The following is a 16,680-nucleotide window of genomic DNA, read 5'->3' on the forward strand; positions in this document are numbered from 1 at the left end:
AAGATAAAGATGTCTGTTAGCCTAGGAGTTTCGAAAAACACACACACCTGATTTCTAAAGATACTCATTGAGGACCTAGAACTGTGCTGACCAAAACAGCAGCCGCATTTTATACAAATAAAAATCCCGTCCCCCAGTTGCACTAGCCACGTTTCAAGTGCTCAGTGGTCACATGTGGCCCATGGCTATCGCACTGGACTTGCAGGTTATATAACGTTTTCACCACCACACAGAGTTCTATTGGACAGGGCTGGTCTGGAATAGGCGATTTGATGTAGGCCCAGCTCCTTTCAGTGACTACTTGCAAAGCTTATTGAAGAAAATCATATGTGTTGAGAGCCCATCCTAGCTGATGACAGATTCGAGAAGAGGATATGAATTGGGGGCGTGTTCATATGTGAAACTAGACTCACTGTCTTGACAGAATTAATCGCTTGGCTCACACAACTGGGCAATTCCGTGGAAACAGAATCAGCAAGACTGGCTGGTCGACTTAATTGGCTAGTGAGTTATATCACAGATGCGGCCTAGGCCAGTCTGGCAATAAAAGCCTCCTTTTATCAGACTGGGGTGGGCACCTGCAGGTTGACCAGGGCTGTGGTTAATTCTAAGCCCAGGCAAAGCATCACTGACATGCAGAATCATCACCGTGAACTTAGTGAACACTGCTCCCTAATTATGAAGCTCCTGCCGCAACAGCCAGAAGAGCATAGCAGACATTCCAGCCGGCCTTGGAGCAAGGGCCCTGGGAGACAGGACTTATAAGGAAACGGCAGACGTAGCCCATCGGCAGCCCCCGCTCGGGTCACCAGCCCGAACACCTCACTCACAGTGATTAAATCTTCCAGCCTCATGTTGACACCATCCAGCATCTCTCTGCGCTCCGACGCCGGCTCTGGGCAGGGGTATATGGTGGCTCGAAACCTGTGTTTCACACATTTCAAAGGACACACATGGGTTACCGCCAAGAAGCCTTCTGCACATCCTTTTCCGCTAACCCATCATTTGCCCACTTTGGTTAGATGACCGCCTTCCCCTAGGTTCTACGTATTGTATTCAATGTATTGCACACAACCTGACCTAATTCTGACCCAAATTGCTGATGAAAAGAGCCCTTGGGCTTCCCTGGTGGCGCAGTGGTTGGGAGTCCGCCTGCCGATGCAGGGGACACGGGTTCGTGCCCTGGTCCGGGAAGATCCCACATGCCGCGGAGCGGCTGGGCCTGTGAGCCATGGCCGCTAAGCCTGCACATCCGGAGCCTGTGCTCCGCAACGGAAGAGGCCACAACACTGAAAGGCCCGCGTACCGCAAAAAAAAAAAAAAAAAAAGCCCTTAATAGCCACTTACCCATCACAAATCTTCTTGATTTTCTGCCTGAGCTGCTCTCCTTGATAAAATATGATGAATATATTCTTTTTAATTTCTTCTCTCTGGAAAATCAAAACAGTGAAAAATATATTTTTAGAAAAATTTAAAATTTTCTAAATTTAAAATTGGAAAACTTAAACTTCTCCCAGTTGATTCAAGTTCGTAACTCATGATGGTTGAGGGCAAGGCCACTGAGGCAGGCTGGGCGGGGCGCCCAGGAAGGCCGATACAGCCTTAAAGGGACCACCCTGCTGTTTGCTACACTATTTGGATCACAGTTGAGCCTTGTGTTCAGCTCTAAGCCCTGTGCTTAAGAGGTGTGTTAAGAAAACACCCAGAAGAGAGGGACCAGGATATTGCAAAGGCTTAAAATAAAAAGAGCTGATCTAGCTCACCAGAGTTAACTCATACACAACATTGACATTTCAGGGGGGACTGGGTGTTTGATATTTAACAAAGGTAGAGCCAGGTCTAATGTTGGACTCACACACTCAGTGTATGACCGTAAGAACCCTGATTAAATGCAATTTAAAAGTCCAAGTTTGACATTTCACAAGAAAGGAAAAAATATGCATTTCACAAGAATATCTGGAAAAGTTCAACGTTTACTGTAAGCGAAGAAATGTGCTGTTTTACTCTCTTTAGTTTGGGATGGGGGGGGTAAAGGCAAAATGAAACCCATTGTTGGAAAAGCGGTAACAAATCCAACGCACTCATCACACACCACTTGGGTGTGCTCGGCCCCGGGCGTCCCCGGGAGTCCCGACCAGCAGGACAAATCCTTGTGAGTCCGAGGAGGAACCTGTAGGGGTTGAAAAGAGAAGAAGGGGCAGGAGACGCGAAAGAATGGAGGCAAGACAAAATCCTGATCAAGCCTCAAACTTTTATTGCTGCAGTAGCTGTATTTATACAGTACAGAGAAAAGGGGGGCGGGATCCAGAATAAGGGAAGTATTTGGCAAATTATCATTGGTGCTGCGTGCGCGGGCTTTCGTTTTTAGGCGCGGGCTTTTGTTTTTAGGCGCGGGCTTTTATCTCATTAAGCAGGAAGAGAAGCAGGATGTCGGCCATCTTCTAATGGCGAAAACTTCTTGGCTCCCAACACTTGGGTATCATGTATCTTTGGAATCAGGTACGACCCCAATGAAAAGCCATTTGTCAGGACCTATCGAGGGTCATGAAAATGCTCACACCCTTTAGGCCAGCAGTCCTATTTCCTGAATTCATGCCATGGAAATACTTCAAAATAAAAATCCACATGCATGAAGATGCTTATCATAGTGTCTATATTCTGGAGAAAAATTGGAAATAAAGTGTCTAATAACCGACGGTTAATGTCCCATCAACTCAATGGAAACATGAGGGACCAACTGAAAATAATACCAGAACGAACAGCCTCTTTGCTAGGTGCTCATGGGAGCAGGGAAGTACTTCAGGATTTGGGGAACTGACTGCTTTACATTATTTGAAGGAATAAAGGTTCCTTCAACCATGGAGTTCACCCCTAGTCCTTTGCTGAATCTCTCAGATCCTTCTTTGTCTCTGGATCCACCAGAACCAGGAATCCATTCTGATCTCATGCTATCTGTTCAGTGATCTTCAATGTCACCAGGCTAAAGTCATCTTACTTTGTAAATACTCTCTCTACCACCATGACTATTCCATGTCAAAACGTGATTGTGAAAAGGAATGATTCAATTGTCGAATTTTAAAATGATATTTATAAATGGCACATAGTAATACAGGAGGGCATTTATGTTATTTAAATCAAGGGAAGGCCAAAAAAAATGATTTCCATGCTATTTCTACAACCATATTAAATTACACCTGCTTATGGCTATGGACTAGAGAGAAAGAGGACAAGAAAAAAATAAAGACATTAGAATGGTACTGCATTTTTTTTTTAAAACAAGTGCTTTTTTCTTATTTTAAATTGTATTTGTTTTAACAGTGAAGTTGTTTTCCATGAAATAAAACTTAAAATTACATTTTTTTAGCCTCTACTATAGACAAGATTATGACTCTTTTAGAAATAAGCCCAGCTTCTTGGAATTAAAAAGTAAGTGGATTTAAATACTGGCCGGAAGGGTGGAGGAAGCATACCCTATAGATTTAGTAGCAATACCGTGTGGCACTCAGTGAAGGGGACCCTCAAAATCTTTGTTCGAAGTGTGTGGCCCACTGACTACCAGCAACTAACTGCAAGCTGATTAGAAATTCGGGCTCCCGGGCACCACCACCCACTGAATCAGAATCTGTCGATACACTGAACAAGATCTCATGCTCCCATGAACACTGGAGCTTGGGATGCACTGACCTAAATCAGTTCTCAGTGCTTTGTGATGAAGACACAGCTGCCATTCCACATGGCACTACTACAGCTAAGTTTCCAGGAACTGGTACAGCTACGGTATTTGGAGGAATGAACACTTACGAGGTGTCAACAAGACTCAGTTCTTTCATGGGTATTTTTTAAAAGGAGGGGTTGGGGAGGAAAAAAGAAAAGAAAGGAGAAAAAAAGGAAATAGATATTAGCTTCATAGAGCTAAAGACTCAGTGTTTGAGAGAATGAAACCCTTCTGGTGGGGCTACAGAAAATTTAAGAAAACATTTCCTGCAGCCTGAGATACCCACTGTAACGGGATCTTCCAGAACTGTGTCCATCTCACTGAACTTTAAGTAGATGTTTCCTCGGCAAATTCGCCACAGCAGCCTCTCAAAGGAAGCCATCCTCTCCCGGTTGACCACACCAGCCGTGAACCTGGGCAGTCAGAAGAGGACATATTACTGAGGCACAGGGAGCGGGGTGCAGAGAAAAGGCCCTGTAGGATAGGAAGATATGCAATCACAAGGTGGAGGACCACCTTCCCTCTGAGCGGGAGGTAAGGACATAGCCCTGATGGGCAGGGGCCACAAGGCCACTCTGGATCCCAGCCCCAACTTTCCCCAAGTCCCTTTTGACCTCCTGTTTCCTTTGACATGTCCGGGTTTCCTTAATCATCCCAATACTATACATACACTTATTTGCAATTAAAAATACGATAGACCATTCATTATAGCATTGTAGCTAAAGGGAACAAGTGTTCAACCTGCTCAACAATGGTTTCTATGAGTTTATACAAATAAGGTACTAAAACTGAAACATATATATTGATTTCTATACATCTCTGCTTTTACAATCATCTAGGTATCTAGATAATTTCTGATCCGAACTTTTCAAATGAACTTTAGAATGGTTACTTTCACTGGCCTATTACTTTAAATGTACATTGATTCTGTATTACCTTCCGATCAAATATTTTCAATACATATTTTCCTTGCCATTTCAAATTCAATGTCTAGTGCCTCAAATAGCATGCCCCCAAGTACCTATTGAATAAAAAACTAGAATTCTAAAACTCATTTTCATCAGTTTTACTTGGACACTGAATGAAATCCCACCATTTTGAATCACCACACATTTTGGTGGGTATTATCACATCCTATTACCTCTACTTGTGGAAGACACGATTGCATAACTACCTCATCGCTAATTACACTCAAACTTCACACTCCAAATCTATTTTATTACCAAAACAGTATTTTAGAGACCAGGAAAAAAAAAAAAAACATGTATCCCATAATTGTTCCAAAGCCAGGGAACAGTTGTGAAACCCCATCTAAACAATTATCACTACATCCTTCCCATGTGGAGACAATACACACATCGCACTCTTCAGACCCAAGAAGGTCAGTATCACCATAAACAAGGTAACACTACCTGCAACTCCACTAACCTGGTGAGGTTAAACTTGGGTTTATTACTGGTGGAGGCCTTACAGTCATGTGAAAGAGTCCTCATGCCGGTCGCTATTTGTCCATTCATTCATTCATTCACTCAAACACTCAGGGAAATGTTGCACCGGGCACTGAGCTACGGACCAGGGAGCCATCTACACATAACCTTCAGAGCAGGGAGTTTCACTAACCCCAGCTTTCCACTCATGTATGCAGGTGTAGGTCTTAACTCCAGGAGACCAGAAGTGTCTTCCATAAAGAAATCATCAGCTAAATTGGTTTCCGTCTGAAAGTCAAAGAATCACTATTTTCATTTAAATGTATTTAGACTACCTTAAAACCACACCTCATAGTTTTGTCTGCTTTTAATGATATTTCAATTTTCCACAAATAGTTAGAATTCAAAAGGTAGACTGCTTAGACCTGATCTATTTTTCTGTTTTAAATAAAGATTTATGTGTGTGTCAAAAAAAAAAAAAGGTAGAGTGCCCCTTGACGGTTCAAAAAGCTTCCGCAGTCTCTTCCTACCAAAATCCCAAACCTGCTCAAACTAACTGGTGCTTTTTTCTGACTTCCACTTCTGTCTGGGCCATTTGGGGCACCACATCCTTTTTAGTGAGCACCTTAATGTTTCTGCATTCATTTCAACCAGTACCACGTGCCACCCTAACCCTCCCCCTCCCCCTCGGCCCAGCCATGTGACAGAAACAGCACAATTTATTCATATTCCAAACCAGCCAGTTGTCGATATGGAAATTTGAGGTTCTGGCGGAAAAGGCCCTTGAATAAATAGTCCCCAAATTACAACCTCAAAGAAGTCCTGGGTTTTCTTCAGGAGATGTTTGAATTCAGTCAGTTCTAGGAAGCTTTTCTTCAAAGCCTGATAGTTCTCATTGGCTTCCTGTAACTCTCCTTCCAGTTTTTCTAGAGCAGTCTATGCAGGAGGGAAAAGAAAGTAAGCCGGGCAGAAAGCATTATGACGTTTACTGTACATTAACCGTAACGGATAACTAAATATCAAAGCGGTATTCAGTGCATCACAAGGTAGCTTGAAGTTGAGAGGCCTGTTCAGTCAAACTCAGCAAGATTGTGGAGCTGTAAGTAAAGCCGCTCACAGGAGTTCTCTCATCAAATGGGGAGGATCAGAAAACAATCTGGGGGAAGGGACGTTAGCTGCATGAGGAAGTGAAGGCATTTCAGCAAATCACGTCTCTGCCCCCATTTTAAACACTGAATAGGGAAGCTGGAGTAAATTTACATGTTGAGAATTCCTTCTGCCCCAAACACGTTATAGTGATAAAATACAAAATATATTTTCTCATAAGATATAAAAAGATAAACCACCAGTTCTGAGTGGGGGGGTCCTGGAGAACCAGGTACAAGCAAGTGAAAAAGGCAACATAGAGAAGCACAGAAGGCTTCTGTGAGCAAAGAAGGCAAGATTACAAAAACGAAGAAGAAACCAATCTCCCTTTCAAGTGAGGCTACAAAAAGAATACGGCTCATGAAGAAATCTAATGACAGGAAAAGTCACCAACAAAATCAACAATCAGAACACAAAATCTCAGTGGGTGGAATTATTTTTACAGAATAGTCTGAAAGAGTTTTGAATGTTCGGAGAGATAGACAAAGGTATTACTTCCACTAAAAAGTAAAACAAGAAATTACTAAACAAACATGTCATAAAATGAAAGAACAGGAAGTATTAAAAAAGAACTACTTAGAAATCTTAAAAATGTAACATACAGCTACTGAAATTCAAAATCCAATAGGTGAGTAGGGACTTCCCTAGTGGTGTAGTGGTTAAGACTCCGCACTCCCAATGCAGGGGGCCTGGGTTCGATCCCTGGTCAGGGAACTAGATCCCACATGCATGCCACAACTAAGAGTTCGCGTGCCACAACTAAGGAGCCCTCGAGCCGCAACCAAGACCCAGTGCAACCAAATAAATAAATATTAAAAAAAAAAAGATCCAACAGGTGAGGATCAACTCTCTACTGGACACAATTTGAGATTTAGCAAATAATGTTAAAATATGAAAGCTCATTTCTCATTCATCCAATATCCATCAACAATAGAATGGATAAAGTGTGGTACATTAAATAAAAGAAACACTACCCAGCAGTGAAAATGAATTCATTTCAGAAACATGAAAAATACAAAATTCAGGTAGTGATTATCTCCAAGGGAGGAGGGGAGGGGTGAGATGAGGGGCACACAGAGGGCTTTAAGAGCATCACTGCAGTGACCTTTCATCTTATACAGGGTGGTGACACTTGATACTTGCTATATCATTATTCTTTGTACCATACATGTATCTTCTAAAAATCCTAATACACCAATTATTTAATAAAAACAATTACAAATGAATCCATACTTAAACACATTGTAGTGAAACTATAGAACAAAGACAAAACCTTAAAGGCCATTGAGGGAAAAAAGACATATAATCCACAAAGGAAGGAGCATTGAACCAGCAGCAGATTTTATGGGAAGAATTTACTAAGTGTGTATCTCCAGATGTTAAGCTTAACTATAATCTATAGCTTTCAACCCAAGAGAAGGGTGAAAAGGGTTGAAGGGCATTACAGAAAGGCAGGAAAGGGGAGGAAAACAACAAAGGAATGGTATAACAAAGAGCCAGTAACTCAGTAATCACAATAAACGAAAATGGATTAAGGTCACCTATTAAAAGACTGACAGTATCATGCTAGATGTTTCAAAAATCCATCTAAGAGACACCCTTACCGAAGAAATTAAACAAACAAAAAATAAATAAATAAAAAGATTTCCATGCAAATGTTAGTTCCTATCTTCTAAAAAAAAGCACCTTAATATCAGACAAAATTGAATATTTAACATTTTTCAAACATACTTTAGTAGGGAGACCACATAATGAACCCACACACTGGTCACCCAGCTTCAATCGCATCCCATTCCTTCCCCTCTCAAAAACAATCACTACCCTGAATTTTGAACACTGACTATAGGTGGCACAAGTTGGGGAAAAAAATGAAATCCTCATTTCTTCTTTTTTTTTTAAATAAATTTATTTATTTTTGGCTGTGTTGTGTCTTTGTTACTGTACGCAGGCTTCAGTAGTTGTGGCACGTGGGCTCAGCAGTTGTGGCTCACGGGCTCCAGAGTGCAGGCTCAGTAGTTGTGGCTCATGGGCCCAGTTGCTCCATGGCGTGTGGGATCCTCCCGGACCAGGGCCCGAACCCATGTCCCCCGCATTGGCAGGCGGACTCTCAACCACTGCGCCACCAGGGAAGCCCCAAAATCCTCATTTCTTAACCATCTGCTCTATCCATTTAATGATTCCATTAAAAGTAATGCTGCCATTAAAAATATTTTGGAGGACTATGCAGTATCTAAGAAGTGGTTTACAACATGATGGTAAATGGAAAAGTAGAAAACTATAATGTATATTATGGATACGTAGTTATAAAAAATACAGCTGGCAAGAATAAAAACAGAAAAATTAAGGCAGTTTAAGCTGAGATGGTAGATTTGTGGGTACATTTTATTTCCTGAATTATATTATTCCCTCTAGGATTGCTACGAAAGCCTCTTTAGAAATTCTACAAGGCAAGGGCCCAAGCCACTGTGTAGTACTGCCAGGATTCTCCTTTCTAGGAATGTGGGAGGAACACTCAAGTCACTGCCAGATCAGCTGAATCAATGAACCAATCCCTGTGATCAATGGTAAGACACATATTACTCTCATAAGCACATGTTGTTTTAATTTCATCTTTACAATAAATAGTATCTAGAAGGAAAATACTGAGCAAAGACTGTTGGCACGCATCTGACTGCCCCTTATCTAACTGGTTATTATTACAAATGTGTACAGTTTCAAACCAACCAGTCAGCCCATAACAAACTCACTGGGATGAAGTGATTTTTTAAGCTCCTGTCTAAAACATATAACCAATGTCAATTTGGAAATAAAAATACTTGTTACCTGTTTAACAAAAGCAAGAGTCTCCATGCGTGTCAAGTTTCAATGTAATATCAAAGAATATCTGCAGTTATTTGAAAAGACTATTAAAATTCTCCTCCCTTTTCCAACTACCTATTGTGCAAGGCTGAATTCTCTTTACATACTTCAGCGAGAATAACATATCCCAACAGATTCAGAGCAGAACAGACACGAGAAGCCAGTCTTCTATTAAGCCATGCATTTAAGAAATTTGCAAACGACCTCACTCTTATTCACTAAAGTTTTTGTTTTGGAAAATACAATTATTTTCCGTTAAAAAAATGTTAACATGTAATGAGATATTGTTATTTTTAAATGAGTTACAGCAAGTCACCTACTTACCAACGAGTTCTGTTCCAAGAGCGCGTTTGTTTGTAAGTCCAACAAAATTAACCTAGGTACTCAACTAACAACACAATCGGCTACGTAGTACTGTATTGTAATAGGTTTATAATGCTTTTCACACAAATAATACACGAAAAACAAACACACACAAAAAATTCTTAACCTTACAGTACAGTACTTTGAAAGGTACAACTGTACAGTACAACAGCTGGCACACAGGGGCTGGCATCGAGTGAACAGGCAAGAAGAGTTACTGCCTGGAGGAGGGAGAGGAGGTGGGAGATGGTAGAGCTGAAGGACTGTCAGCAACAGGAGACGGAGGGCAAGCTGCAATTTCACTCACGCCTGACGTTGATGGCACAGGTTCTGGTTCTTTGCTGGAACCAGATGCACGTTCGCATCTTTGAAAGTTTGCAACTTGAAGGTTTGTATGTAGGGGACCCACTGCAATAACTAGTTTGCTTTTTTTCAGCTTTAGTTCCTAATGCAGTAATATCAGTAAATATAACCCTCATAAATAAAGCTCTTTGGGATCCTCAATATCGTATAAGAGTGTACAATCAAGGGACCTGCCCGAGGACAGCGGAGGACTTGAGAGGTAGGACAGGGCTGAGGAGAGCGGGCTTTGCTGCCAGCATGGGCCTGACATAGGTAAGAAGGGAACCATCGTACATTCCCAAGCAGGGAAGTGACAAGATAGAGCGACACCATGACAAAAATTAGGCTGGCGGTAGGGAGGCAGAAGGGACTGGAATGAAAAGAGGATGAAAAAGATTATACATATGGATAACTGAGCCACTTTGCTGAATGCCAGAAACTAACACAACACTGTAAAAAAAAAAAAAAGAATGAAATAGTTAAGAAGAAAGTTGGAAAACTAGGAAAACTTCTGCCAAAACTCAGAAATAAGATTAGAGTGATTTTGCAGCAACATGGATGGACCTAGAGATTATCATACTAAGTGAAGTGAGGCAGAGAAAGACAAATATCATATGATATCACTTATATGTGGAATCTAAAAAAAAAAAAAATACAAATGAACTTATTTACGTTCACAGGCATAGAAAACAAATTTAAGGTTACCAAAGGGGAAGGGGAGGAGGGATAAATTAGGAATTTGAGATTAACAGATACACAGTACCATATATAAAATAGATAAACAACAAAGTTGTACTACATAGCACAGGGAACAATGTCTTCTAATAACCTATTATGGAAAAGAACCTGAAAAAGAACATATATGTGTATATGTATAACTGAATCACTTTGCTGTACACCAGAAACTAACACAACATTGTAAATCAACCATACGTCAATTTAAAAGTAAAGATTATGGTAAAAACATGAGCCATTAAGATATCTCACAGTCCACAAGATCAGCTCTAGGTGTTTAGGAAGGTAAGGGGGAGGGGAGCTGTTAATTAACAGGGCTGGTATTAGAAGACTAGTGATAAGACTGAAAGTGGAGATGACTTTATGGAAATCCGATTCATATGGATTAAAAACGTTCTCCCCAAATGTCCAGATTTTAATAAGACAAGATCCAAAATATTTCCTAGGGGAGTTGCCAGCCTCATATTTCTGTTAGAGGATCTAGACTTATACTACTGATGACTTCAACAATTTCAAGAATTTTAAGTTATCTTAAAAGAAAACAAAAAACAAACGAGAAAACCCAGCCAGAGATAAGGTTCAACTCGGTGAAGCTCTTCCTTACCTGCCCGCCTCCCTTAGGGAGCCCTTCCTCCTCTGACAATAAAAACTCCAATTTTTTTTTTTTTAATCCAGATCTACAGGGCTGGGACTTCCCTGGTAGCACAGTGGTTAAGAATCCGCCTGCCAATGCAAGGTACATGGGTTCGAGCCCTGATCCGGGAAGATCCCACATGCCATGGAGCAACTAAGCCCGTGCGCCACAACGACTGAGCCTGCGCTCTAGAGCCCGCGAGCCACAACTACTGAACCCGTGTGCCACAACTACTGAAGCTCGCGCGCCCAGAGCCCGTGCTCCGCAACAAGAGAAGCCACCGCAGTGAGAAGCCCGCGTACCAGGACGAAGAGTAGCCCCCGCTCACCGCAACTAGAGAAAGCCCGTGCGCAACAACGAAGACCCAATGCAGCCAAAAATAAATAAATAAATAAATGTATTTTTTAAAAAAGATCTACAGGGCCTTCTGGGATCTGGTTCTGCCTACCTTTTGGCATCCTCTCCCTCTGCCTCACCCTGCCTTCTCTACCACCTGCTCTAGAGGGCTCCTAGAGGGCAAGACCATGTTTCACTTCTCTCTAAGGTGCCCTGTGTGTGGCAGGTACTCAGTGTTTTATAAAAGCAACTAGACAGAAAGGGGAAAGAAAGAGGAAGGGCCCCACCGGCCACAGTGACCTTGGCTAAAGAAAACTGCTGTCTTCTCACACTTGACCTCAGGAGCCAGTCTGAGGAGAGGCCTCAATCCAGACTGGAACAAATGCATCAGCTATTTCCCACCACACAGATAATTAGAAAACAACCCATTGGATCCAGCAATTCCACTTCTGGGTATTTTATCCAAAGGAAATGAAATCACTATCTTAAAATGATATTGACATCCCCACGTTCACTGCAGAATTAACAATAGCCAAGACGTGGAAAAACACAAGTGTCCACCAACAGATGCGTGGATAAAGAATATGTGGTACATATACACAAAGGAATATTATTCAGCCATAAAAAAGGGAAGGAAATCCTGCCATTTGCGACATGGATGTACCTCGAGGGCATTCTGCTAAGTGAGGTGAGTCAGGCTGAGAAAGACAAATACTGTATGATCTCACTTACATGTAGAATGTGGAGCCTAAAAAGAAACTAAACTCAGAGATCCAGAGAATAGATTGGTGGTTGCCAGAGGCGGGGTGAGGGGGGGGTGGGTGAAATGGGTGAAGGGGATCAAAAGGTGCAAATTTCCAGTTATAAAATAAGTCCTGGGAATGTAATGTACAGCATGATGACTGTCATTTTAAAAAAGAAGAAAGAAAAAAAGGAAACCTCCCACTGTGCCAGTGTAAGGTCTGTTCAGTGGCATCATATAGACAAAACTTTGCTACCTGTAAGAATCTTATGTCCCAAAGGAAACCACTCCTCAAAGTGGAGTGAGCTTCCCTAGGGCTACGTTGAGAAAGAGAGCTCTCTCCTGGATTAGGGAGAGTGACTCTAAAAATTGCACCATGGGATTTTCCTGGGGGAGTAACACTGAAAAGTGGAACAACACATAAATCCGCCTCCCCACCTTCAGCAACGGGGTAAAGGACCCATGAGAGGCTTGCAGAGGCCCCAGGAGACAGACTTCGTGACTGTCCTCAGTAAAGTCGCAAAGAACCTACCTCCAGGGTAATCATTTCCCGTGGGAGAGGGGTCGACGGGGACTTCTCAGGCACCTGAATCTCAATCTCATTTTGCATCTGATCTTCCAGAAAACCTGAGGGACAAAACCCCACCAGAGAGCCCGAGGTGATTGTATTTTCTCATACCTACGAAATGGGGTCAAGCAGGACAGGTGCCTTTCCCAGCTCAGCTGCCTTAATGGCCCTGGGGACCTGCCACAGCACCTGGATCCCATTTCTAACCTCCCCGACCCATCTCCAGGATCACCTAGAGTAGCATTACAAATAGGGGCATATTACAGGACATCAGCCCTGCAAACCATTTCCCTCCCTGCCAGTTCACTTTTAGACAGCAAGCAGAAAATTGGCTCACGGAGGATTCTCTCCAGCGATTCACACCTTCTGACTTCATTCACAAATTTCCTTTGGAAGCGGCTCTCATTCACATTTAACTAGAAGGGAGGCGAAGAAACCACAAGGCACGTGAAACCACAAGGCACACATTAGTAGCAACTGCTGCCAACATATTCTCTTTGGTTATTTTATTACATTTTTTTAATGCTGGAGAATGTTGCTGGAATCGTCTTAGAACTAGATACTTCTGTGCACAAGACAGCAGAGTTCCAGGCAAAACACACCTTGATGTTCTTACACTCAACCCCCCAAATGCCTTAAGTTCTGGCCTCCTTATACTTCTAAGAGTCCTCTTGTAGCTAAGGTTTCCTTATTTTTAGCTGCACTGACTATCCAAATTGCCTTGAATTCCTCAAAGGCGTCATGCATATGGCAGGACCTTGAAAACTGCAAAGCTCCCTGCAATGTATCCCTGTCTTCAACAAAAAGTCAGTGTCCTTGTGGTGGTGACTTCACAGCTCAGCCCAATAAATGTTATTGAGGAACTGCCCCATGTCAGGTCCTGAGCTAGGAACTAGGGCCACAAAGAACAAGACATGACCCTTCTCTGCAGGGCTTACTTTTGACCCTGACCTTAGTGAGAAAATAAAGAGTTCAATTTTCTAAATTGGATTCAAAAGATTTTGGTGAGGATCTAAACTGCCTCTGGGAAATGATAACCCAACATCATACTCAAGACAGTCCAATAGTGACAGATGGTAAACAGACTTCTCATGGTGATCATTTTGAAATGAAAAGAAATATCGATATCCTGGTATCATTGTATACCGGGAACTAACATAGCCATAGGTGTAGGTCAATTATACTTCAGAAACAAACCAACTCAAAGAAAAAGAGATCAGATTTGTGGTTACCAGAGGTGGGGGGTGAGGGAATGGAGAAATTGGATGAAGATAGCCAAAAGGTACAAACTTCCAACTATAAGATAAACAAGTACTAGGGATGTAATGTACAACATGGTAAATTATAACTAACACTGCTGTATGTTATATATGAAAGTTAAGAGAGCAAATCCTGAGTTCTCATCACAAGGAAAAAAAATTTTTTTCTATTTAATTTCGTATCAACAGGAGATAATGGATGTTCACTAAACTTACTGTGGTCGTCATTTCATGACGTATGAAAGTCAAATCATTATGCCGTACACCTTAAACTTACACAGTGTTATAGGTCAATTATATCTCAATAAAACTGGAAGAAAAAAAAAAAAAAAGAAACAGTCTAGCCCAAGAATGTCACTGCAGAGACTGTGGACTCCAGGATACTTTTTCCTCAGACTAACTAGTCAGGAAGAATTGGTTTCTGCCCTGAGAAAAAGGTTGGTAATCCATGTGCCCATTGGATATATCAAATGTTCTGAAGATGGTACATCAGAAAATAAAATACAGTGCCATCTTTGTGATTAGAGTTTCAAAACATTCCTAGAGAGGAGACACATAGGGAGGAAGGGAGAACATGTTTGCAAGTAACTTGCCCAGTGTTATCGCAAATCCTAGCCAGAAGAACTAGAAACACCGAATTCCATCTATTCCAGCCCAGGGCTCTTCTCTCTGAACTTTGTTCACTCCCAAGAAGTAGAAACTCCACCTTCTTCTGGTCTCCAAAGAATGCAGTACTTACATCTTTGAACTGAACCAATCCAAGCTCTCCAAGCTCGGCTACACAGCAATATGCAGCCTCAACCTGGAGGAAGAGCTGTGACAAACACATCTCCTCACTTCGGAATATGGACGCCATCTTGACCCAGCCTTGGTCTGCAGGAGACAAAGGTATTTGAGGTAACAAATGGGTGAAAACCTTAGGACGAAAGCTGGTTTTAGTTGCGTCAAATTAAAATCCAACAGAACTAAAAAATGCAACAGGAATCACTCCTGATTTCTAAAATATTAACAAAAACAAGGTAGCAATTTTCACCACCTATCAGATTGGCAAAAGATTAAAAGATATGATTAAAAACTCACGTTTGTGGAGAGTATGGGGAAGCAGACATTTTCATACACTTAATACTTGAAGTGTTACATTTGTACAGCTTTTTAGAGAGCAATTTGTCAATATCTACCAAACTTTATATTACTCATATCCCTGACCCAAGATTTCCACTGCTCTTCACCCAGATAAACTTGGAGATGTATGGGGAAATAGACTCACAAGGATGTTTCTGATAACACTGTGTGTACTACTAATAATAAATAGACCTAACCTAGAGATCCATCAACAGGGGGAATGATTCAGCTGATACAACAGAACCCTGTGCAGTCAGCAGGAATTTTTTAAAAAATCTGTATGTCCTCTATAAGGAAAAAGGATATTCACCTAGAATCCATTCTCATCCAAGACCCAATAGACTGCCCTATTGCTGCCAAACCAAATTGTCTTCCTCGAAGTCCAACCTTTTGGAAGAACTGTCACACCTCCCAGAGGGAGTCCCTTCTCCTTATCATTTTATAATATATAATCTACTATTTGCCAGACACTGGGTTTATCCTTCCTGTTTTAATCCTTCCATTGTCCCATTTTCCCACAGGATAAAGTCTAAAACCCTTGACGTAGCCAGCAAAGGGCTGCGTGCATCGTCTGGCCTCGACCTTCCCCTCCAGCTTCACAGAATTTCTCCTACTTACCCTAGATTCAGAACCTCAACTGCTTCCTCCCCACCCTGCATTCCCCACACCGCGCATACTCCTGTCATTCCTCCCTCTGGGTGTCAGGATCCTCTTCCTCCATAAGCTTTCCGATCCCCAGCACTCCCAGTGAACTTAGCCCCCTCCTATATATTCCTCCCAGAATATAATCATATGCAATTACTTGCTTAGTGTCTGTTTTGCCCACTAACCAGAAAGATCCATGAGGTCAGAACTCTGTGTTTTTCACTCCATCACCAGTCTAGCTCAATGCCAAAGAAGGTGCTCAAAAAACGTTTCCCGATTTATGGACTAGAGGCTAACCCTCATCCCTCCCTCCAGAATGCAGAGTCTGGTTTTCCATTTTTGCCTTTTGACACCGAGATGAAGGAATTTTTCATCCTGCTAATTCTGGTAACTACGGCGATGTTTTCATAGAAACGAGACGGAAGACATTAGCTTCTTGCAGACCAAAGAGCACAAGGTAGAGACCCCTTCTTCCTACCCAGCCTTGTCCGAGCAGGTCCTGGGCGCGGGTCTCCCGCGGCTTCCTTCGCCGGACCCCGAGCTGGCAGCACGGGCCGCAGCGGCCGGGCCGGGTGTGTCGGGCTGGCGAGCGGCGGGCCGGATGGGACCAGCCCGGCCGGGGACTCCGCGGGCGACCTCCCTGCGGCGACGGCCGAGCCCCTCCTGCGGCTTCTCCTCCCCGGGCGCCCGCAGAGGCCGAGAGGCGGCTCTGTTGTACCAACACCGACCTGTCCGGAGCTAGGACAAACCTGCTCCGCCGGCCGGCCCTGCTCAAACCCCCTCCCTC

The 16,680-nt window shown here is 42.5% G+C and overlaps 1 protein-coding gene across 1 annotated transcript in view; it reads right to left on the bottom strand.

The window, feature by feature from the left end:
• ATP6V0A4 (ATPase H+ transporting V0 subunit a4) overlaps positions 1-14,982 on the bottom strand; it is a 48,786-nt gene extending 33,804 nt beyond the window's left edge. The window contains exons 1-8 of the mRNA XM_065883806.1: positions 14,866-14,982; positions 13,205-13,283; positions 12,832-12,926; positions 5,953-6,078; positions 5,336-5,430; positions 4,002-4,128; positions 1,348-1,430; positions 831-924 (exon numbers count right to left, since the gene is read on the bottom strand). Of these exons, the coding sequence (XP_065739878.1) occupies positions 831-924; positions 1,348-1,430; positions 4,002-4,128; positions 5,336-5,430; positions 5,953-6,078; positions 12,832-12,926; positions 13,205-13,283; positions 14,866-14,982 (816 nt within the window). The remainder of the gene's footprint in view (positions 1-830; positions 925-1,347; positions 1,431-4,001; positions 4,129-5,335; positions 5,431-5,952; positions 6,079-12,831; positions 12,927-13,204; positions 13,284-14,865) is intronic.
• Positions 14,983-16,680: the final 1,698 nt, after the last annotated feature.

This window comes from Phocoena phocoena, chromosome 9 (genome assembly GCF_963924675.1).
Source record: "Phocoena phocoena chromosome 9, mPhoPho1.1, whole genome shotgun sequence".
Classification (NCBI taxonomy): domain Eukaryota; kingdom Metazoa; phylum Chordata; class Mammalia; order Artiodactyla; family Phocoenidae; genus Phocoena; species Phocoena phocoena.